At 36.0% G+C, this 25,823-nt stretch overlaps 1 protein-coding gene across 1 annotated transcript in view; it reads left to right on the top strand.

Annotated features, from left to right (window-relative positions):
* The window catches only part of LOC131040742 (uncharacterized), a 70,778-nt gene that overhangs the window by 10,590 nt on the left and 34,365 nt on the right, over window positions 1-25,823 (top strand). Inside the window, exons 4-6 of the mRNA XM_059221622.1 lie at window positions 1,355-1,389; window positions 1,940-2,057; window positions 5,981-6,069. Coding sequence (XP_059077605.1) covers window positions 1,355-1,389; window positions 1,940-2,057; window positions 5,981-6,069 — 242 coding nt within the window. The remainder of the gene's footprint in view (window positions 1-1,354; window positions 1,390-1,939; window positions 2,058-5,980; window positions 6,070-25,823) is intronic.

Here is a 25,823-nt window from a genome sequence, read left to right on the forward strand (position 1 = left end):
GTCTGGACCACATTTTCAATTTCAACCTCTAAATAACCTCATCCAACATTCAACTTAGGTTCTCAACATTCTTTACTTTGTTAGAGGCATCATTAGACCTCAAGAACACCATTTGACCATTTAAAGCCATTAAAAATTTGATGAATATGCGATTCATTCCATTTGTCCATCCATCTAATAATATAGTGCATCCATCTTTGCGCTAATGTTTCATTTGCTATTCCACAATTGTTTATGGAGCAATGACCCATTTAAGCCATCTAGAATATGTGCTAAAAATACTTTCCTTACAATGATCAAGGTTGTGATCAAATTCCCTTGATATAGGCTTCTTGCCATTGGAATCGAAGGTTGTTGTAGAACCAAAATTGACACAATTTGTGCTTGCTTCATCATATTTCTCCTTGTTCCAACTTGTACCTTCAAGTGAAGGTTGCAAACATAGCATGGTTTTTTGAATAAAAAATCATTGCGACTATAGTCAACTATAGCATGATGAAACGGATATGCTACAAATTTGTGGACCATGAGAGAAGCCCACGTTCTCCATCTCTTTTTTTTTCTGTTTATTTTCACACCATGCTAGGATGCATCACTACTGCTGATTGTGATTGTCCTCATGTTCTCCATTTTTGTTCTCTATTAAAATAAGGACCACATTCATCTTCCTTACAGCCTCTAGCTCAATGTCTGGACACAATTTGATATTGCAGTTAGCAATCCATGCAAGCTGGTATTTAAGGCAACTAATGCCTTCACTCGTCTTCATTAAATAACATAGCTTTCATTATACAATTATTTGTATGTACTAAGTTTGGTCTATGGTATGTGTATTTCTTTATACATGTTTTGCACGGCTTGTAACTGCAATTTTTTTTTTGATATCAAGGATATCTTGGCTTGTCTAAATTGCTTGTTTAGAGGCCTTCACATTTTCAAAATAAATGCAATTAAATGAAGACTAGATATATCCCTTTAAAAATATCCCTTCTAAGACTAGAGGGAGTTGTAATTTGATACAAATGTCAAGCATAGGTCAATTTCTATTGTCTTTTAGATTTTGAAGATCATGTTGATTTAGAACATTCATTTTTCTTTTTTTCATTTCCAAGTACCATGTAGCCTCTTCATAAATCTACATCTCTTATAATTTTATAACGCATTCTTTAGTTGATAAACACAATACCCCTTTTTCACTAGAATTATGGCTCTAGGACAATTTCCTTCTCTCTTTTAGACTGAAAAATATTCTACCACGAGTGTGATATGAAAACATGATTTTAATGTATTTTATGCACAATATGCTTTTTTAACAAAATTTCTAAAACTAATAGATGCCCTTGACATTTTGCAGGCATTTCATTCATATCCACCTTTGCAAGTACCCTGGTAATACCATGATAATGCTTTTGTGTGTGTTATTCTTCTGACTAATTAAAATAAAAATATTGTTGGGTGTTTGATTTCCCCACATTGGTAATAACTATGAGGCTAAGTAGGCTTATAAGGCATTCAATGCACCAAAAATTTTGCCAATTCAAAAACTGGCTTTGAGGAGATAGCCTCTGGGTTGAGTGCTAGCATTTGTCCTCCTAAGGAATGTAATATTGATTATAGATGATTGTGTGCTTTGTGGGCACTCTTGCCTTGTGAATCTGCGATTATAACCAATACAAATGAAAGAAAGGTCATGGAAATGGTTTCCCATAGAATTTGGCCGTAGTGGATGACTTGTACTAGGAGGTCAAATTCCACAAAATAGAGCTAACTATTCAATATTTAGTTTACATGGCAGATTCAGAATGGTATGTTTCTCAAAAAGTTAATTGTTATGAAAAAGTATCATTATAGGTGTCTTCATCATTCTTCTTCGATGCTTGGCACAAGAACAAGTTCCTAGTTCTAACCTGATCATATTGAAAATCTGAGTTATGTGCAGGCACTCTATTGTTGGAGCTCATCATCAGGAGGACAAGATTAGATACTTTCGGAAGCAGATTCCAATTCCACTTCATCATACTATGGATATTATCGGCATTGACACCATTGAGTTGCAGGTTTTCTACCTTTCTGAAGTTATATGATTGAATTCTAGTCTGAAGGTTTAGAGTTGTCATGTTTGAATACGGCCCAAACTTTATTTACAATGGCATCTGTTCCGTGTGTGTTTATATTATCACTCTGAGCAGTCCTGTCTTGAATCGCAAGCCATTTTCTTGAGAAATGCACTTCCAACAATTCAAGAATACATGCCATGGATTTCTATACTGGGATCTTGTGCATAAGTCTCAACATAAATCTTGCCAGACTTTGTTCTCATAACATTGGCATGCAATGTGCTCTTTTGGGTTATATGATTCAACTAATCTAGGAGTAGATAATTATCAAGCTTTGAGTTGTGCCTTTGTTGAACCTACAAAATAGGGAAAGGTGTTATATGGGAGATGCCACATAATGAACATCATTAAACCATCTTAGTTTCTAGTGACTCAATATTGTAACCAAAAAAATATATAACATTATGAGTACATGATAGCTTCTGTGGTTCACTAGAGGCTTTTCCTTCCAGAGAGAGGATTACAAAGTTAATGCATGTCAGATGGCACAGTTTTTCCTTTTCCTTCCAGAGAGAGGATTACAAAGTTAATGCATGTCAGATGGCACGGTTTTTCCTTTTCCTGGAAATTTCTATTAACTGTGATGATTGATGGAATTTCTCTCAGAATACCCATCTAATGTAATTATTAATAATCATAGGTTAAACTTTAAGTTTCTGTAATTTGCATGTGCTTAAACAGATTTTTGGAACTAATTGTGTAGATGAAAAAGTGTGTCAAAAAATGTGGCCCATCATTAGGATAAATCATAAATGACAAGATTACAAATCAGAGCTTCTATATCAGTAACTTGTAGTATATCATGAGGTGCAGATACATTAAAATCACAATAGCATATAAAATAAAGCATACAAAAATTAATCAGCATCTCACATGCATTAGTTATTATCCCTTCATTAATTAGTTTTTACCTATCAATAATAAATTTTCTTCTGATGGTTCGTGAGCTTGTGAAGGATGGATTTCTTTGAGTAGTTGAGTTCCACTCCTTCATCTTTAATAAGATTATCAAAGTGTTTTCCAATCTCTATAGCTTTCATCATTAGTTTTCTCTTCTTGAAGTGATCCTCTTTTACCAAAAGTTTGGCCTACTTCATACAAACTTCATCAGTGAAAGACTGGGAGTGATCTGCTAATGCAGAGCTCTTTACCTGACAATGGTTGATGTCCGGATACTGATCCTTGATTATTTGTTAGAAATTTCTCCTTGTTTTACCAATGTAAGGACGATTGCGAGATAAAAAAATGTGATAAACCCTACTGCTTAACTTTAGATCAAGAGGGCCTTTCATAGATTTGGGCAGAGTCCAAAATTTTATTTTGTGGAAAGAAGGGATTTTATGTTGTGCTGTATTAAAATTATTGCTATTTGACTTGATATTACCTCTCAGCTGTTAGATGTGCCTTAGGAAGATGATCCTTTATCTCATTTTCAACTTGTCTTTGAGTAGATTTCTTTTTCTGATCTGCTTCATGTTGTAACCTTTTTTTAATCTGAAGTTGAGCAATGGGTTGTATAGCATTGATTACTCTTGTGATTGGATTTATATTGGTGAAACAAAAAGTTTCTAACAAAGAATTGAGGAGCGCCATTCAGACATCTATTTGGGCATAGAGTTCCATCTTCAAAGCATTGAAATTCATTCTTCCATAGAAAAACATTGTATGGAATAGGCTAAAATTCTTGTAAAAGAGGAGCTTCTCATGAAGATAAAAGTAGAGAAAGGACTGGAAAATATCTAAATGATCCTAAGAGATATGGAGTGGAACTCAATGAATCATGGAAACTCATTGTTAAGAAAAAAGTAGAAAAAGGACTGGAAAACATCCAAAGGATCCTAAGAGATGTGGAGTGGAACTCAATGAGTCATGGAAATTCATTGTTCACAAGCTTGAGAGTTTTTAGGACAAAAATAACAAATGATAGAAGAATATGCTTTATGGTGGTTTCAATGTATCCCCAACTCATGTACCTTTAAGGAGCTCTGACTTGTAATATCATCATTCAACTTGATGATGGGTCACAAAATGTGGCCTGAAACTTTGAATTGGTTTCTCTTCTATAAAACTATTTCCAAAAGTTTGTTTTGCTAATCATGTGTTACAGACGTCATAATCATGGGTGATGCCATCATCACAAGCACTAGTGTTATTGAAATTCTTGAGAGTCAAATCCTATTTGGGATCACATGTTCTTGTGTCAAATCCTTTCTAGGGTCACATCTCCATTAGCCAAACCCTGTAGTCATGTTATAGACAGCTAACAATAGCTAGTTTCTCCTTTTAACAAGTAGTTAATGTGACCCCAACCTAAGATTGATATATTCGTATCATGGTAGAATTTTGCAGATATCTCCCTAAAGAGGTTTTTCTGATCCCAAAAAAAGTCAATTAGAAATGAAAATCAGGCAATTATTGGTAGCCTTCTAACATAGTTGCTTGGAGATTCATACCTTGACCTCTAAGACTTGTTTATGATATTCAAAGCATAGTTGAAAAACTTGCAAAACTTGCGATTACTTGTGAGCCAAAAGCCTTGACAAGTTACTCGCCAGCAGTTTTTTAAAAAACTTGCCATGATGTTTTGAGATACCACATTTTTAATAAATACTCGCAGAAACTCACTAAAAACTTGTGATTTTTTCTGAAAAACTTTCCTAAATGAGTATAATTTTGGTTTTTTTCATGGGATGTTAAAAGTTTTATATATGATGGAAATCAATAATATGTTCTAAATTTCATAATATGTGTTTTTTAATTATATTTTTAAAAATTATGTTTTTTAAAATGTTCTATAAAATTTCCAAGTCCTTGCCGAGTTTTTGCTGGGTCCCAAATTTTATTTTTTTTTTGGCTTGCCGAGTCCTGTTTTACAACTATGATTAGAAATACGTTCTATTTGGAAGACACCTATGGAGATGTCCCCAGAGATTAAGACACTTTAGATAGTGTTTTATAGCATCTATATGTCTATTGAAGTATCCATTGGAAATTGGGAAACGTTGAGAAGTTTCTTAGATTATCATATAAACTACATTGTTTTTCTCTCTCAAGTGCTAATAATCAGTTGGCAAGAGTTGAAAGAATTAAAGAACACAAATAAACATGTAATTGTGTGTGTTTTGCATGAAATTGTGAGTTTTTGTGCAGTGGAAAACTCTCTTATCAAAGCTCAAAGTGGTATTAGTAAGAAGAGAGAACAATAAGAAGGCTTAAGATGTCTGTGCACAATTTATTTACCAATTGTTTGAGGGCATCCAGTGGTAGTAGCTTGTGCTTATAAACTCTATGCTGTGAAAGTAAAACTTGTATAAATGTGTATAGTATTTTATAGAATATTTGATGTATTTTTTGTGTTTTTCTGTCTCTATGTACCCTCATACCATCTTTTTAAAAAATTGAATCCCCATCCCATTTCCCATCTCTGGATTCCAAGACATCTTATGAGAATATGATTATGCCATAATATTCTTAGATATATTCAGGTATAAACTAGCATTTCACCTCTAATAGTCTAAGGTTGTTCCATCCCATCAATCATGGGAAATGCCAAAATTAGTACACAACTTTAATGAAATTGGGAACTTAGTACTTCTTCATGTTCTCCTGTCACAAATATAGTACAAACATGGTTCTTCTTTATGTTTGCTTGTAAGAAACTATATCCAGATTGTTTGGTAGTAAAGTTTCTATTGTAAACTCTTTTATTTTCTTTGCATTGGTCTGGCACAAAACATCCAAGTTACATGCTTTCGGGAAAGGAGAAGTCACAAAGTAATGAATGTTTCTCTCTAATAAATGAAGAAGAAAAACAGAAACATCACATTGGATAATCTTCTAATACAGTGTTCTTGTAAACACAGGATTTTTGTAAAAATAGCTCATTGGAGAAGAGAGGTCAGGATCAAGTGACGTGGCTCATGAAAACTTTAGCGGACACCACTTCAGACTGGTAAAGTGTTCAGACTGTTTTAAAAGCTGATAATAGTTATTTTGAATTTTGTTTGGAGTTTTTATATTAGTGTTTAGATGCTTGTTCATCTCCAGTAATTAATGACAATGCCCATCACATTTGGCTCAGGCTTTTTCAATGTTCAGAGAATTGATCACCAGTTGTTAAGCCAACAGAGGATCTGCTGAGCACTGCTTCTATTAGGGATACCAGCAAGAATCTCCCCTCATTATGAACATGGGCACTATAGAAGAACAAGGCCACAGCTTCAATGTTTGCTGAGAGCCTAGGGGATTTGAATTGTGCCCCAATCTTTATTAGCGTAGATATGTAAAATCCTTTGCCACACAAAATCAACATAGACCTAGGAAATATTGAATGTGAACAGCCTATTGACTATAAGAACAAAACATTTTGGTACAGAATCTGCTATAAGGATGGCCATTTAGCAGGAGTATGTCTTTCTTAGGTTTGCAATGATCAAGAACTTGTCCAACACATGGACCAAAATCAAACTCTAGGAAGCTCAACTGAAGTGAAATTACTCAGTCGGACCAATATGAGCACCCTTATTCTTTGGGTGTTACATATGATCCCCTCAAGAACACCAACACTCAAATGAAACATAAATTTCAAGAAACTCGGATAAGGCAAGAGAGCAACAGAAACTCAGAACAACTTGGTGAGTAGATTACCTTTTTGATCCTTCTTCTGCTCTAGCTGAACTTGAAACAGAGAAAATTGAGGGGGCAGCACAAGCAACTCATGACCACTTTTTTATGCAAATGTCAAACCAAGCTAGATGAACCTGTTACAGTTTTTCTTGGTTAACACTCGTCTTTTATATCCTAAGTTTCTGAAAAGTTGCAATTCAGCTCCACCACTGCCAGCCCAAATTTGCAGATCAAGGTAGAAATTCTAAAAAGTATCCAAGATGCTTGATGGTCTTATCCCCATGCTTACCTAGACCACTCACCCAATGAAGCAGAGGAAGCCCTCGATAGATGCTAGAGACTCCCTTCTGGAAGCTTATCTAGGGAAATCTCTGATAAGAAAGAGCAGATTGAGTAAGCTAGAGCCAAGAAAAGGCAATAAGGATTCTGCCCACATTCAGTAACGTGGATATTATTGTGGAATGTTCATGCCATTCACTTACACTAGAAAGCTAAATTTCTTAGGAATAATGTGAGAACTGATCAGATTGCTATGATCCTTTTCCAAGAAGTTTCAAAAATAGGAATCGGCATTAAATTTAAAACATTGAAGTTGCTGGAATTCAACAAAAAAAAAAAATAACCTGCATACCCCACGGAAAGCCTTTATTGTTGTGAAACCACCCTGATGACTCGATGAAACAATGCTCTATTTTACTAACTAGAAATGCTGTGCCAAAAAAGGTGCTGAGCTTGATCATATTGATCAGCATTGACTGATGGTCATTTTTTATATGATTTATAAAATTTAATCCAAATTTATAGCAGTCAGAGTATAAGCACTTTTGCAAAAAAAAATCTTACTCTTTGTTGGGCTTTGTCTAGGTCAATAATTATTTAATAATAGATAATATTTTAGCTATCTAGGGTTTTATTCACTCCTGCCAAACTCTGAACAAGCCTGGATTCATCAGCAAGATAAACATGTCAAAATCTTTTGATTGGTGCAGCTGGGATATAGTAGCACAAGCTACACTGGACTTCAGTTTCACAGAGCCTGTGACAAATTGGATTAATTGCTGTTTCACAATACTTGCATGCTCTATTGTCTTACATGGTGATACTGATCAATTTTTAACTCTTACTAGAGGACTTAGACATGTGGAGCTGCTTAGTCCATATTTGTTCCTAATCATTAGAGAGAATGAGTCACTTGATCATACACTCAAAACAGGAAGCTAAAAGTCATAAACTGCCAGCTGTCCAGTGAGAAACTGGATATTGTTCTACTTTTCTATTTCTATATTATTAGTATTTCTTCTTGTTTGGGAAATAGAACACCTCAACAAACTGCTTAGTTTGTACATGCTGGCTACAGAACAGACGATCAAAGTTCAAACATTCCTGCACTTTCAAAAGAGAGATTCTCACTATTCTGTAATTTCAGGAAGGCAAGCTTACCATGAAACTCTCCAGATGCACCCATAAATGGCTCTCTTTTGGTGGATGCATAAAAAATCTTACAAACTTTGCTCCAAGGGATATTTTCTGAATCCTGATAATGTCTGAGGTAGGCTCACTATCAAAAACATCCTCTCTTGTCAATGAAATCTGCATAGTGACTATAAGAATACTCTACATCATCAACCTGGAGAAGAATTATCAGGGCAAAAAATCTTACCAATCTGGAGGAGTACCTATTATGAGTTGCTTGGAAAAATTGTGATATTAGAGTCTGCAAAATATTTTATAAGTATTATTGAATCTCTCAATAAACAGGCTACATGGCAAGTAGGGAATGATGACACCATATAGTTCTGGGAAGATAGTTGGGAAGCCAACACTCGTAGGTGATCCTCTGCTATCTAAAGCCAAGGCTATCTTAAGGTGGGCGATTATTGAAGTCTAGAAAAGGATTGTAGAGGGATGGAATCTGGATGTGATTAACAAGGTTGTCACTTGCTTTCCTGCTTAGTTAACCACTTTATCTTCTCGACCATCCAATTGACACACCTTTTCACTTAATTCAGATATAGGATTATATGGCCTCATATGCAGCTATTAACATCTCCACCATGCCCTCTGCCTACAAGGTTCTTCTCATAATGTTATTGGTGATAAGATCTGGGGAAAGTGTGGTCTCAGCCTATATAGCCTAAAGATCAAAACCTTCAGTTGGCCTCTCTATCAGGGCAGAGTCTTGACGGTGGATAATCTTTGCAAAGAGGATGGTTTGGCCCCTCTTTCTAGACCAGTTGCCATCACAATGGTGAAACTATCTAACATCTTTTATCAATTGCCCCTTTTCTCAGTCTATATGGAAAGCAATGAAAACTTTTCAACACTCATTTTTAGGCTCCAAACAGGATACACAAAACCTTTTCCAAATGGTCTAAAATAACTACTCAAATGGCTGCTATTCAAAGGCACATAATACAGGAAAGAAATAGTTGACTATTTGAAAGTACTGCTCATAGAATTTCTGATGTGATCGTTATTCTTAAAGCCCAAATAAGGAGCAGGACTCTTATATTAATGCCTACTTATCAGAGCCTCGGGATTATGACAACTTGCTCAATTTACAAATTTGTAACACATGGAAGATTCTTTATCTTCATAAACTGGTCAGGTTCCATGTTGGATCAACCCACTATTGATTTCCTCACCTGTTCACTTCTACAAACTAAATTTTGATGGGACAGCCAAAAAAAATCACAGGATTGCAAGCACTAGGGTGATTATTGGAGACTCCCAACGTCATCCACTTCTAAGCTATTCACAAAGAATTTGGGATTGAAACCATTACTTATTCAGAAGTTCTGGCCTTTCTCAAAGGGATTGAATTAGCTGTCATGTTTGACATCATAGAAGGTCATTCCAAATTTAATCTCAATTTGGTGAAGAAGGCATGTCATTACCTTCCCAATATTGTCCATGGTAAGCTTGAAAGTTGAAACTCGCTGGAAAATGGCAAATGACATTCTTTGCATTCCGGATGGTATGAACCAGTTTGTTGACAACCATTTTCATAATCAGAAAAGTCACAACCTGACCACTTGCTAATTGTGCTATTTAAAATGGGAATAAAAGAGAGCTTAGTAGTTTCGAGGTTTGGATGAAATTCCTTAGGGGATCAAAGCATTGGTGTTCTTAGCAAAAAATGTCAGGCCCCTCTGATCTATTGATGATTATATTTTCAAACAATGAAGTGAACAAGATCATGGTTTTCCGGTCATTCACATGACAATATTCAGAAATTTCTGCACATTTCATCTGTATTAAATCTGATGGAAGACAATTGTTTTCTCTTTTCTTCACTATCTTGACATTCCCTCTCTCTTGTTTGCCCCTATGTGCCCAGTATCTAGCACACTACACCTTTATATATTTTTACCCACTCACTCATCCCACCATTTCTCTTGAACTTGTTACCATGGCCAAGTTGACTTTTGGCTTGTTTATCAGGTTTGTCAAATTTTGTTTTAAAAAATATTCATGATAATGACACACTAGTGTGAGTCTCCTTTTGTCCTTATCCTATATTTTGTTTTCTCTTCTCCCTTCATATTCTACTAATTCTCTACCCTTAATTTTTGCTTTGTCTTTGTTTGGCTATATTGCTTGTTTATCCTAGATATAGTCTTACCCACTTGCCCTTCCCATATGTAAAGTCCCCAATTGGAGCAGAATTGATTTGTGAGATTTTAGCTCAGTTCTCGAGCTTTCCTACATGCTTCTTAGTGAGTTGGGGAGAACTCCAAACTTCTTGGAAGGCGTAGGTTCAGTATTTCAAGACTTCTATTTATAGTAATGAGCTCAGTTAGCACTGAGGATTGCATTGAGTCTTTCAAAAGTCTTTTCTTCCTCTTGGGGTATTCTACAAACTTCTTGGAGGGCATGTCTATTTTTAGTAAGTCTCCAAGTTGACTCTGATCGTCCTACTTCTTTAGTTTCATCATGGCGTGGTCACAGTTGGATCTCAATATGGTTGCAATACATTCCACAACTCGGATGAAATATTTTTAAGGATCACTTAAGTTTCTAATGTTTATTTATGTAATTGATGACTTAATTGTAATATCATTTTAAAAAGGTGATTATTTGCCTCAAATTGGATGCCAAGAAGAGATAAGGGGGCCTATGCACATGAAATGTTATTTTCTATTTTAAAAAGATCTTTTGAGGTGAGAATGAATTATCATAATTTTTAAATTGCAAATTTCCTCCAAAACAAAGCTATAAAAGGAGGTGTTGGGGCTCATTTGTGGATATGCTGATGACTGATACTGTTATGTTGTTGAAACAAACTTGGGTTTTTCCACAATATTTTGAGGATGGAAACCCTCTCAAGATTTCTAGTTTCAGGTCTGAAAGAAAGCCCCTTGCTAGAATAGTGTGGTTTCATCTAGAAGCCACTATTGCGTAGATTGAAGTTTTAGTTTGGGTTTTACAATGACAGATGATTTTGATGTATTTGAGGTTGCAGATTTGAAAATATTTTTAGAGTTTGAGTTGAAGATTTGATTTTGTTTTGCAAAAATATTTCTTTAAGTTTTGTGCTGCTTTTGGGTAACTTGGAAGCCATTTTAATGCTGGTCATACACCCTAACATCATGTTGTGTAATTTGTGAAGGTATATTGGTGACTTTGATATTATAATACTTGTAGTTTGGTCACCATTAATTGTCTTGTAGGATGCTATATCTTCATATGGGAAGATTGTTGATTTTTTGAGGTCGTACCCCATTTTCCTTGGCTGTCGTATAGCTCTGGAAGCTAGGCTAGTGAGTATTGGAGCCAAGTGCCACCATTTCTAGAGTGGTTTCAGGCTAATGGATGGTGCCTCACCCTTTTGAACATTCCTCTATCACCCAGGCATGGGTTTTCTATGCATTGTCATACTTACAATTTGTTGTAAAATTCATATCAAACTTGTAAGTGAACAGTGTCAGAACTAGACATGAAATCACCCATCATTTCTAGGGTTTACTGAGCTGGTTGGAGGCACCAAGGATTGATGTGGGAAGGTTATGTTATTTGGAGGTGATCTTAGGTCATTTTCATGAAGTTTGTTGAGTTTTATGAGTGTTGCATTTGTTGTTACAATCATATCAGCAGCAACATAACCCTTTGTTTACTATAACAGAACTGCAATCAGTCGTTGGGTGTATCCTAGCACTAATTGAGAGTATTTTGAAGTGCATATTGGCTTCTGAATTGGTTTGAAAGTGTTCTCAATTTTGTGTAATGTCCCCATTTTTGGAGAAGAATTAATTAATTAATTTAATTAGTTAAGTTGTCCAAATTATGATTATTTTTTCATGGATAGCTTAATTAATTATTTTAATTAATAATATTAAGCTAATTGTTTATAAAGTTGTCAAATAAATTAAAAATTAAAAGATGAATTTATATTTAATTAATTTAATAAAGTGACTTAATTTAAAATAATATCATAAAGTCACTTAAGTGAAATAATATTAAATGATATTAGGTTTATCTCAGCTTCTTGGCATCCAAGATTTGATATTTGCTTTTGTGAAGTTTGTGGAGCCTAGGGTTTCTGCAGATTGTTGGTCATTGGGAACGATACCTCCCTTTGATTCCCATAACTGAGGGGATGAGAGATCCTCTGAGGGGTTGCTTTGGGAGTGAAGGACATCTCAGTCTTTCACATTGGAACTCATCAAGTTGCAGCATTGTCCATGGTGAATAATCTGAAGACACATTCAGATTCGTAGAGTTTTGAAGACTATTTGATTTCAGCATTGTGGAAGAAGACAAATGATTTTTTTGTAGGAACATTTGGAGAGATTTGTGGTGTTTGCAGGTGTATTTCAGTACTGAGACAAAATCGCATCAGTCCCTTATCTACCACGACTTTGTTAATAACCTTTAGTTTATGCAATGAACTATGATACTATCCATTTGATTGCAGTGCAATGATTGGAGACATAAGGCGATTCCCTTAGGAGCAGATTGAAGGTGATTTCGAGAAGATTGGAAGGAGTTTTCAGACATAAATCAGGTCTGCTATGGGGATCGAACAGACCTACTAAACCTCATATTTTCATTCATATCTCTTGATTCGAGAGGTAGATTTTTGTGGGTATTGGTGCTTTGGATTTGTCTTTCCGAGACAATCATTTTCATTACATATTTGGCACTGAGGACTGCTGGAATTATTTTATATTTCATCTGCATCAGCAACAGGGGCGATTTTGCAGAACTACTCGATTTGGGCAATTGGTAAAGGTACATCAACTCAGACATTGTTGCTTCTTCATCCACCAAACAAGGCGATTTATAATCAAGTTCTATTTGGGCATCATTTCTTTGTAATTACATGTTATATGCTGATCAACATGGCTGTCCATTGTCCTCAGAAAATTCTGAGTATAAGATAACAAGTGTCTAGCCATTGGTGAAAGTGTTTTGTATGATTTATTTGATTATCATCTATTGAAATAAAGGAGAAGTAAGGTTGCATTCAGAGTCATGATAATCTGAGGCTTCATGAAAACTGTTTGACGAATTGACAGAAAACTGTAGGTGTATAATTGTGTCTGAATTGGCATTGAATTCTATAGTTTAGAGGCATATGCATCCTTGATAATTGTCTTATCAATTAGAAGCCATTTATATTTGATCTTTCATGAGGAATATGTATTTGATGACCTCCATACCAATCTGAAACTTCTGAGACAACCACATCAGCATAACACGCAAGTTATCCTGCAGTCCAGAAACTGCATAACATGCAGGTTATACAGATTGACTCTTAGATCAGCAGGTTGTCAGCTGTTTGTTTGATGATATTCCTTGTCTATACAGTCATTTATGAGCAGGGGATATCACATTTTGAGTGTTGAATCAGCATGTGGGGGTGTTTGTCTTTATGCTTCAAGGCTTTCAGATCTATTTGAGCAAAGTAAATAGCAAGTACAAAACCATATTTTGACTTTTACCAACACTTTGCATCTAATTGAGGTACTTTACCAAATGGTCAATTAATAAGTTTCTTAGTAAATGGCATTTAGGTCTATTTTGGATTGTTTCAACAATTCTATTTAACATCAACACTTATTATTAGCAATTGATATTCTTATTATGATAATTGTAATGCATATGTGCTAACCTTGCAATGTTTCAGATGGTTATGTTGAAAACTTCATATATCCAGGAGAAAGTTTGAAGGTGCAAATATGAAATTCTAATTAAGACATCCAAATATGCCCCCGCAAAAGCTTCTGCGAGTACATTATGGTTTTAAAAGGTGTATTCAAATCAACCTTTGGCAAGTTTTTATTTTTGCTTGGTGACTTGCTAAGTCGATCGGCCATTTGAGTTATACATTTTGGAGGCTCTTATGTCATCATGTTGATCGGACCTATGTTTTGAAAACCTTTACTTAACTGGTCGACTTCCCTAATCTTTCATGTGTCAACATCATGCCCCAAGGTTAATTGTTTACTAGGAATGCGCCACCCCCCCCCCCTTTATAACATTAAACCCTCCAGATAATGCATTTGTTCAATCCTTGATGTTCATTCTCATGCCCACACCCCCACAACATTTACACCAATGCCTCAAATGTTTCACAAACGCACAAGGTAAAGTGTCGTAGCTCTGTAATACCTGCGCCCCTGCAAGAAAACTTCAAAATTAGCGAAGAACCTACGGGTATGTGGGGAGTGAAATATTTTCTCGTGCATTTTCGCGTAGTTTTTTTGATAAGCTCAAATGTTGCACGGATGTGCAGGACTCCTTCTCAACAGGTATCACCTTTGCCCACACCCCCGCAAGATAGTTTGTAGGGCTTTATTTTGACTGTTGGCGTGTGGATGTGGTGAAGATTGACATAGGGTGGTCCCCACTAAATGATTTAGTGCATTTGTGGACTAAGAAGGAGCTCCAGTTTAGATTCTATGGTAGATTCGAGGGGTTAAACGAGCAGTTTGCTATCATATGGCGCCATGATGGATAATGGAATGTCGATGAAGACAAGTTGAGATCTTTTGACTGTACCAAACATAGAGGAAGGTCGACGGACAAGATGTAGAGGAAGCAACATGCAAAAAGTGTCGGCAAAGCAATAGGTTGGGAATGCAAATATTATGGCCTGAAAATAGGAAGATCCCAACGAATCACCTATAGAAGATCATCATCTGTTAGGATAATCAGAAGACCTAATGTGTGATAAGCCCGAGAGAGAATTGCAGTTGCATGGAAAGTTGCACAAGTATGGATGTTGGCTTATTCTTGAAGAATGAATGAACTGGCGATTAAACAATCATAGCGAATAAGTTCTGATCTTTTGAAAAGACAAAAGCAAAAAGGATGCCTTATATGCATGATACAATAGGCTTGGCTATATTTAGAGATTTTGAATTTAGAACTTCAAGTTTTTTCTAAGTCGATGACTAATGCATTGGTCAAGCAACATTATAAATATTTCCTTTTGCGCTTGTTCGAAGAGTGGTTTCAGAAATGGAGTTCCTATGTGCAAAAACAAACTATGTGCTTACAAGATATAATTTCAACGACACTAGGTGGAGAATACTTCAATAAACTGCCTTGTAGCTAAAGGGATGTTGAAATTGCGAAAGGTAGCTAAAGGGATATTGAAAGGCAGTTGCATTTGCAAAAGGCCTTTCAAAAGCTACCTATCATCATCCCTTCATCATCTGATCACTAAGAGGCAAGGGGAACGGGGAGGAGAACAATGAGGATAGGGGAGAGTCGGCTCTAGCAAGGAGCCTGTTTAGCTAAAATTGATAGCTAAAGCTGGACCCCCTGTTTTGATTATAACATTTTTCTTATAGCTTCCCTTTTAGTTCTATGAACTCCTCTACTAGTTTGTATAGTGAGTAATTTGCCTCCTCAAAGTTGTTAGCAATGTGATGGTGGCATGGCTCAAGCAGTCGGACTTCAACGACATTTTATTCTTCACCAGGATAGCTTCTAGCACACATAGTTTAATATTTTGTCCTTTTCTGGTTTTGTAGTGGGAATATTTCTTTTATGCATATAAGCCAAATACTTGTCAAATGAAGACTCGCCAGTTGTAAACAACCTAGAGCTTGTTGCATTCCTTACTTGTATAAAAGGAATTCCAGGGTTGTAAGAAAGGGATTCTTGTTGGCGAAGAATTTTGGAGGATACATTAGCTGCAATGTCTAGGGTAGGGAAAAGAATTTCAAATAGTGAAAAAATGTAAATATCTCTTCAGTAATGTTAGTTAGTTTATGAATTTTTATGAGAATTTTGCAGAAATGATCTCCAGATTGTACTTGTTCATCTTATATGAATAATAATACCAAGGGTTTTGTTATTCGTCTTTGCAAGATCTTGTGAATGTGTAATTTTGTATATGGGTTCTCTTCAAGGAAAAGATTAAATTCATGCATGCGTATTACAATAAGTTTAGGGGTATAATGTGGATTGATAAGGATGATTTTTTGTAATACTAATAGGGGTTGTGTTAATGTCAAGCATGAATGCCATAAAAGCTCACTAACTAAGATATATTATTGTTTGGTGTCTACATTTGGTTATGGGTTTGACTTTGTACCCAATATTAGGCATTGGTCTATGAAATTCTCAAAAAACCCAACTCGGAAGAATCTTGAAATATTCAAAGTCTTGTTTACTTCATGTTTCTCCATTTCTTGTTTCAATTATTTAAATCTCCAAGGGTAATATGTGCCTATTTTCTAAGAATATAGATTGGAGATGTTTATTTAATTGTTCTCAATGACTATCCAAGAGAAATGGGATTAATGCTAAATAATGGTAAATCATAAATATTAAATACCCATTATTTGTAAACTTGAGAATTATCCACCATTAACGGCTTGCGGTTGCAGTTTAGGGATGAGTGTGTGACGTTACACAAACCCGTGAGTTGGAAATACCCTCCTAAGTTTGGCAGGGCTTGAAGTGAAGAAGCCTAGTTTATCCTTGTTATTTTGTGTTTTCTTGTCCTCAATCTATGTATAGGGTCGATTATCTAACCTAGATTTTCAATCCCATGGTTTAGGTTATCATAATCTCTCTTAGGATTAAGGGTAGCAAGAAAAATCATCAGCAAAATGGCGAATCTGTTGGGGAATGCCAAGTCCATTTGAGGAAAGAGTCCAAAGTGTTATGAATTCTAAAAATTTGTCTCAGAACTTGAAATTTTCAGATCTGGAAGTTTTATTGTACCATTTCTAAAGTATTTGTGTGTGGATTTGCTGTGGAAGAGCTCAAAAGCAAAATAATCTTTAAGGATTTTTTCAAGTCTTTGGAAATTCATTCCTCTCCAAGAGAGGTGGCAACTCTATGCAAGAAGAACCTTAATGTATGAAGAAATGTATCAGATTTACAGAGTTCTCAGTCAACAAAGAGGATAGATGGCTGCTGCAATTTATTCCCAAGTATTCCTCAAGTTTTCATAAAGTAGCAAAGTTCTCTAATAGGTGAAAAGTAGCACTAATATAAGGAAATATAGGTGGTAGTCCTTTATGCCTCTCATATATTTGATTGAATTTATTGTATGAAGAGAAGCATGTATGTTTCTTTAATTCATGCTCATTGAATGAGACCTTAGCATTTACTATAGTAGGTCACGTGTTATGTAGTTTTAATGTCTCATGTTGTAAAAGAAATTTTGTAAGAGCATAATTGTTAGGATGTATCAGCATTATCTATATCCACATATGGTTCCTAGTGCGACCATATTTTGTCATCAGCCGCAATTGTGTAGTCAGAAGTGTGATTTCAATATTGAGAGGTATGGGGCTATAGATTTTAGTGGCATTAATGGTTTCTGACATGTGATATCCTCTGAGATTAGAGACAGACTTCCAAGATTCAGTGGTACTAAAGATGAATCAGCAGATAAACATCTTTGGTAGTTTAATGATTTGATTGATAATTATGGAGTAGATTTTGAAGATGTGATTATAAGATTGTTTGTTCAGTCTTTGAAAGATGAAGCTAGAGAATGGTTTTCAGATCTGTTACCAGGTTCAATTATCTCTTGGAAGGAGTTTCAATTAATTTTTAATGAGCAGTTTGGTGAAAGGATTTGTATATCCTCAATGCTATAAAATTTCACGAACATTCATATTAGAAATGATGAGTTGGTCTCTAAGTTCAACCTCAGATTCATGAAAGCATTAAAAAAGATTCCTGAGAATTGCAAACTTCAAGATGAAATGGCTTTGGTTGTGTATTTGGATCCATTTAACTCAAAGATGAGCTATAGATTGAGGAACGAAGAGCCAACAAGTTTGCATGAGGCTTTTCAGATTGGAATGCAAATTGAGAAAGTCTCCAAGTATGCAATGATCAGGAGTCTCAAGCCTAGAAATTAGGCTCCGTATGAAAGTAAAAGGTATAGTTCAGGGGATAGCAATGGTACTTCTAGTAATTGCCAGCCTATAGCAATGAATTTTAGTTTATCTCAAAATGTTGCTAGTAGTCTTTCAAGTGTTATTCATGAGCCATGCGATGATGAAATATACATGAGTGAATCAATCTTGTTTCAAAATCCAGTTACATCTTATGTGTCAATCCAAGGTTGTGTGCATGATCAGTCGTCTAGTGTGCAAGTACTTGAAGATGCTACTTCAAATGAATCTCATTTCGCTATCCTTAATCATATAGAATCCATTGGTACACATCAGATCGATTCTCAAAACCTTTGTGAGCAGTATTTAGAGGTGATGCATTCCATAGTGTATATGCAGGCATTGATTGACCAAAAGACCAAGAAGCTCTTAAATAGCACAGACATTACACCAAGAAAGGTTCAGGAGCAGCATTGTGTTAATAGTGATGCAAAAGGAGAGTGTAAGGAAAGTAATGCAATTGAGAGGGCACACCCTATGACAAATGGGTAGGAATTGACTAACAATGATCTAGTGTGTGCCACTTATGAGAGCCTTAATTCGGATGCCCTTAGTTCACCTCGTGTGACTTTACAAAATGATAATGGTTTGTATGAAGTGGAGATGGAATCATTTGTTGAATGCCACAGTGATATTAATATCAGGATGATTGGCAATGCTTGTTTATTGATGAATGATTCAGATGTGTATGTAGACAATATTGACTAGGAGTCAATGTCAATCTCCTTGACAGGTCTTGCTGATCTAGAAGATTTTTTAGACATTGGATCTTTTAGTTTGAATGAGGATGAGGCTGAGCCAATTGACATCACGAAGAATGATTCAAAATATGGATGCTTCTTTGATGACATTAGTACTATAGAGGTGCACTATAGCAATGAACCCGAAGACATGAATATTGCTAATGACATGAGGATATTGTGTGAATATGTTGAAACCCATGCATTCGATGAAGCTATCAGTGATGATAATGCAGAGTAGAGAATGGTCCATGGGGAAAAGAATTTTTATGGGAATGTTTGTGACAAAGCAGTCTCAGACTTATATGAGCCAATGTTCAAAGTTTTTTATGAGGACAAACCTTATGGTAAAGAAGTAAGGGCTGACTACATATTGAAACCAAAATTAGAAGTATTCACATGTGATGAGAATATTGATAAAACAGGCAGTTTGCGCCTACAAGATATTGAAGTATGCAATGAAGTGATTGAGTCTGAAGGTTTGGGTATATATTCTTGCAAGCATGATATGATGTAGATACAAGATGGATCAGTATATGAGTGCTTTTCTTTTGATGCACTTGACAGCCCAAGCCATGGTTTGCAGAAGCACATTGTTGATGAATGCATTTGTTATCTACAAATTGATGATAAAGATAAGTTTGAAAAGGCTAGTTGTATGGTAGAATGTGAATATGCTTTAACTTTCTTCTGCTAGATGATCATGTTACAGAATATGGCATTAAGATGCATAGAGAAGAATGCTCTGTTAAGTATGAAATTGTTTTGTTTGATGAATGCAATGAAGGTGTGCTATATGAAAGTGAATGTATTCAGCTTTGGCCTGATTACACCTTGCATAATTACGGAGAAAACACCAATGATGATGAGTGCAATGTTGTTTTAGAGAGGGTTGGTTGTTTTGTGTGCACTCATGTGTTTGTTAGCAATAACTACAAGCTAGTGTTACTAATGTGTGATGAAAATCATATTTTTGATAAAGGTAAATTTTGGTTTTTCATTTTTGGTGGCCTGGGGCCGCCAAGTGAAGATTTGATTTAGTTTTTGTTTAATTCTGAATAAGGAGCCCAATGGATAAAGTACTTGGTCTTCTTCTACCAAAGATCTGAATTCTTGCTATGGCCGCAAGGAGCAAACATCCCCAACCAAAGCCATTGTTGACACCTTCAGAAGAAATTTTGAAGGTGCAAATATGAAATTCTAATTAAGACATCCAGATGTGCCCCCGCAAAAGCTTCTATGAGTGCATTATGGCTTTAAAAGGTGGTATTCAAATCAACCTTTGGCAGGTATTTATTTTTGCTTGGTGACTTGCTAAGCCTGTTGGCCATTTGAGTTATACATTTTGGAGATGACCGGCCCTATATTTTGGAAACTTTTATTTAACTGGTCGACTTCCCTAATCTTTCAAGTGCGAACATCATGCCCCGAGGTTAATTGTTTACTGAGAATGCCCTCCCCCCCATTTTACGACATTAAACCCTTCAAATAATGCATGTGTTCAATCCTTGATGCTCATGCTCATGTCTGCACCCCCGCAACATTTACACCAATGCTTCAAATGTTATGTGGGCGTGTGGGGTAAAGTGTCCTTGCTCCGAGTGTTACCCGTGCCCCCGCAGGAAAAGTTTTTAAAAATTTAGTGAAGAGCCTACAGGTATGTGAGGAGTGAAATATGTTCTCTTGCATTCCCGTGTAGTTTTTTTTATAAGCTCAGATGTTGTGAGGGCGTGTGGGACTCCTTGTCAGCAAGTATCACCTTTGCCCACACCCTCACAAGATAGTTTGTAGGACTTTATTTTTACCACGGGCATGCGGAGGTGGTGAAGGTTGATATAGAGTGGTCCCCACTAAATGATTTGGTGCATGTGTGGACTAAGAAGGAGCTCCAGTTCAGATTCTATGGCAGATTCGAGGGGTTAAACAAGCAGTTTTCTATGATATGGCACCATGCTGGATAATGTAATGTCGATGAAGACAAATCGAGATCTTTTGACTCCACCAGACAAAGAGGAAGATCGACAAACAAGATGTAGAGGAAGAAACATGCAAACAGCGTCGACAAAGCAATAGGTTGGGAATGCAAATATTATGGCCTGAAAACATAAAGATCCTAGCGAATCACCTGCAAAAGATCATCACCAGATAGGATAATCAAAAGACCTAATGTGTGATAAGATCGAGAGAGAAATGCGGTTGCATGGAAAGTTGCATGGGTACAGATGTTGGCTTATTTTCAAGATTGAAATGAACTAGAAATTAAACTATAGTGTCCTAAAATTGCACCCCTTGCAATTTTTGATCGCATTTGGGTCTTCACCTTAGTGAATGCACCCCTCGACCTAATCGAAATACATGACAAAAAACTTCATTCAACTCAAAGGTGCACCACATTGCCACCTTGATCTTGCCCCAAAATAGGGCAGGACCAGGGCGTGGCGCTATGGTCCTCCTTAATGGGAACCTAAATTGGACCCCTTGACCTATCTCAAATTTGTAGCGGGAAACACCCCTCCATGTCGGCTCATATCAGAAAATTAATTAATTCATCCTACGGGTGAGCATATAAGAGGGATTTCCCCTCTCATTTGATATATCATGAAAATCAATCAAACATCCAAGCATTCAAGTATTCAAGAGCAATTGAACATTTTCAGTCTTCCTTCAAGCTTTGGAGCAGCAATAGAGTCAAGATTTCAAGCATTGAAGAGGAGATCATCATTCTAATCATGAAGTCCTAATTCCATGTGGAGGCAAGCAAAACTTCACAAGGAGGTATAAGCATTTCATTTTCAGTCAATTCAACATCCCCTCAAAGAGGAGGATTTCTACTTTCAATTACATTATTTCAACCACTTGTTTAATTCCAAAACAGGGGTTTGACCTAAAGGCAAACCCCTATTCCCAACACATTTCCCTTTCCTTTTGTGTGCAGGAAATAGGTCCGTAGCTGTACCTCTGGAATTAAGCTTTATTTGCAGAGACAAAAAAACCCATTTTGACACACGGAAAGTTCAGAGGACCAAGAGGGTGGGCGTCCTGGTCCGAACACACGATCCCTACTACTTTTGGCAGATTTCATAGAGTAGCTTCGAATCATCTCAAACTTCTCAGATCCAGGTGCATGACGAAATCTCAACTCTGTAGCTCACTGTTTTCTCATATTTGTCTTCATTTCTAGCAATTGGTGTTAATTCAACTAGTCAACTTACAAAAGCGGGTCAAACACATTCTATTTTAATCAATCTAATTAATATTCAATCCTAATCTGATTAGTGATTGAATCTAGTGGATTTTCCCCCTCTTTTGAATGTAAAGGATATCTCCCATCATCAAGCTAAAATAGGTGATTTGGTGATTTCTCCTTCTATCTTGCAAATTACCAAGTCACCTAATTTTCCCTTTTACATAAACAATTATAGCGGATAAGTTCTAATCTTTTGAAAAGACAAAAGCAGAAAGGATGCCTTATATGCATGATACAATAAGCTTGGCTATATTTAGAGATTTTGAATTTAGAACTTCAAGTTTTTTCTAAGTCAATGACTAATGCATTGGTCAAGCAACATTATAAATATTTCATTTTGCACTTGTTCGAAGAGTGGTTTCAGAAATGGAGTTCCTATGTGCAAAAACAAACTATGTGCTTACAAGATATAATTTCAACGACGCTAAGTGGAGAATACTTCAGTAAACTGCCTTGTAGCTAAAGAAATATTGAAATTGCAAAAGGTAGCTAAAGGGATATTGAAAGGTAGCTGCAGTTGCAAAAGGCCTTTCAGAAGCTACCTATCATCATCCCTTCATTGTCTGATGACTGAGAGGCAAGGGGAGTGGGGAGGAGAACAATGAGGATAGGGAGAGTCGGCTCTAGCAAGGAGCCTGTTTAGCTAAAATTGATAGCTAAAGTTGGACCCCATGTTTTGATTATAACATTTTTCTTATAGCTTGCCTTCTAGTTCTATGAACTCCTCTACTAGTTTGTATAGTGAGGAATTTGCATGCTCAAAGTCATCAACAATGTGATGGTGGCATGACTCAAGCAGTTGGACTTCAATGACATTTATTCTTCACCAGGATGGCTTCTAGCGCATATAATTTAATATTTTGTCCTTTTTCTGGTTTTGTAGTGGGAATATTTTTTTAATGCATATAAGCCAAATACTTGTCAAATGAAGACTCACCAGTTGTAAACAACTTGGAGCTTGTTGCATTCATTACTTATATAAAAGGACTTCCAGGGCTATAAGAAGGGGATTTTGGTCGACAAAGAATTCTTGAGGATACGTTAGTAGCAGTGTCTAGGGCAAGGAAAAAAGTTTCAAACAGTGAAAAAATGTAAATATCTCTTCAACAATGTTTGTTTATGAATTTTTATGAGAATTTTGCACAAATGATCTCTAGATTGTACTTCTTCATCTTATATGAATAATATTACCAAGGGTTTTGTTATTCATCTTTGCAAGATCTTGTGAATGTGTAATTCTGTTTGTGGATTCTCTTCAAGGAAAAGATTAAATTCCTGCATGCGTATTATAGTAAGTTTAGGGGTATAATGTGGATTGATAAGGATGATTTTTGTAATAGTAACAGGGGCTCTGTTAATGTCAAGCATTAATCCCATAAAAGCTCAATAACTAAGATAAATTATTGTTTGGTGTCTGCGTTTGGTTATGGTTTTGACTCTATACCCAATATTAGGCAATGATCTATGAAATTCTCAAAAAACCTAACTCAGAAAAATCTCAAAATATTCAAAGTCTTGTTTATTTCATGTTTCTTTGTTTCTTGTTTGAATTATTTAAATCTCCAAGGGTAATATGCACCTATTTTCTAAGAATATAGAGTGGAGATGTTTATTTAATTGTTCTCAGTGACTATCGAAGAGAAATGGGATTAATGCTAAATAATGGTAAATTATAAATACCCATTATTTGTAAACCTAAGAATTGTCCACCATTAACAGCCTTCGGATGCAGTTTAGGGATGAGTGTCTCCTAAGTTTGGTGGGGCTCGAAGTGAAGAAGGCTAGTTTAGCCTTGTTATGTTGTGTTTTCTTGTCCTGGATCTGTGGATAGGGTGTAATGTCCCCTTCTAGCCAGTGATCACTCCTGGTGGAGAATAGCCTATTTCGGAGGCCTGTAGGCTATTTTTGGCAGAATTAGGGTTTTCATCTTCCGAGAGGATTTTGAGTGGGAAGCAGTTGGAGTTTGGGACTTTTGATTGTGGGTTTTTTCTAGATTTTCAAAGAGCTTCGCAGTGATGATACATGCATTGCATTCAGTTGAGGTTTGCATACTTACTATTTTTAGTAAGTAGGATCAAAATAGCACATTTTTCTGGGTTTTTCAAGAGTTTTTCTATAGTATAACATGCAACTTCATATGACTAGTCTTTAGTGGACTTACTATTTTTAGTAAGTAGTAGTTGGTCTCGGTTTGTGCCCTAACAAAGTTGTGAGTCACTTACTATTTTTAGTAAGTATGTTTTTCTTAGGGTTTCAATTGAGCCAGGCAGCATCGGCTATTTTTTGGTAGGTTTGGGGATGACTCAGCGACTCAGTTCTATTTCTAGCAGGCAAAGTTGAGTTCAGAGTGCAGTTTAATGGTCTTAGTCATTTATCATTTAAATGACAATATCTTATTTTTGGCATCACATATTATTGTTGAAATAATTGTTTAATTATGGCGTTCCTTTTGGGAAATATTTAGCAAAACTTTAGCTTGTGGTTGAATATTTTGACGCCACTATGGAGAGATAAGGGATTGAATTAAAAAAGATAAATTTGATTTATCTTGTGATGTCGTTTATGCTTTTGATGACCACTTTGAGGATAGATTAATGTTTTATTTCCTCAGTCTGGACTCCCATGGAGGTTTTTTTAATTAAAAAGAATTACAACTTAACTTTACATTTGATGGTTGATTATTTGGGTGGCCACTAAGGGGAAGGGTATGATTTTTACCAAGTTAAAGATATTTTGGTTTGGATGCCCAAGTGTAATGCCATTTCATTTCATTTCATGGCAATTTGGAAGGAATTGAATTTGAATTTGGGGCTCCAAAAAGTTATAAATAAGAGTGTTGGGGTTTTGATATCTCGAAGAAATCATATTGTTATGCTGTCAGAATGGTGAGTGAACTTGAGCTTCGGAGTTGTGGCTCCCTAGTTTAGCCAGTTTCGTACTTGAAACAGAGTACCTAGCTGAGTGTTCGATTGTGGTGAAGTTTTTTATGTGCATTTTCAGATTTTTAATGTGTGGTGTGGATTTCAGTGTTGTTGGTTTTTGGTGTGGCTGAAGTGAAGATTTGATCGTATCTCCCTGCCTGTGCAATCGATCATTCTAGGTAATAGCTTGTTGGAAGCGTATTTGGAGGGCAACCATTCTTCTACCTTGGCGTTTTTGTTGGTGTACTTTCTGATTTTTGGCAGCAAATTGAACTTTTCAGCTGGGTCATACCATCTCTTGGCTGCCTTGAGTTGCATGTTGGCTGTTTGTGGTGTTCACGGTGCAGGTTTGAGTCTCTGGTTGCATCGCCTTAGTCATAGCTTTCATTTGTTTCCATTTTTGTGTCATTCTAAGTTGTTTTGGGTGAGTTATGAGCATAATAGTGAATTTGGTAGTGGCTCTTTTTTGCGTGTTATTCGGACAGCAGACTGTAATTTCAGTTTAGTGATTATTGGTGTGTTATTTCTTTGTGGGTGGGTTTGAGTTTGTTAGTTGTGATAAGTTTGGATATATTCAGCAGTATTAGACAGCATAATCTCTCTTTCCTATGCATTGCATCTCTTATTTGTAAGGTTGGTTAGTAGTACTAACAACCACTTATGGATTGTAAAGCATGCCCCGCTGAAAAGTGGAAGAGGCTGTCTTGCTGCCTACATTTGATATTTTGTAATTTTGTCCTCCCGCTGCATAAGCGGTAAAGTGATATTATGTTTGTAATGATCCTCCAGCTGCA

This window comes from Cryptomeria japonica, chromosome 5, assembly GCF_030272615.1.
Source record: "Cryptomeria japonica chromosome 5, Sugi_1.0, whole genome shotgun sequence".
Lineage (NCBI taxonomy): Eukaryota > Viridiplantae > Streptophyta > Pinopsida > Cupressales > Cupressaceae > Cryptomeria > Cryptomeria japonica.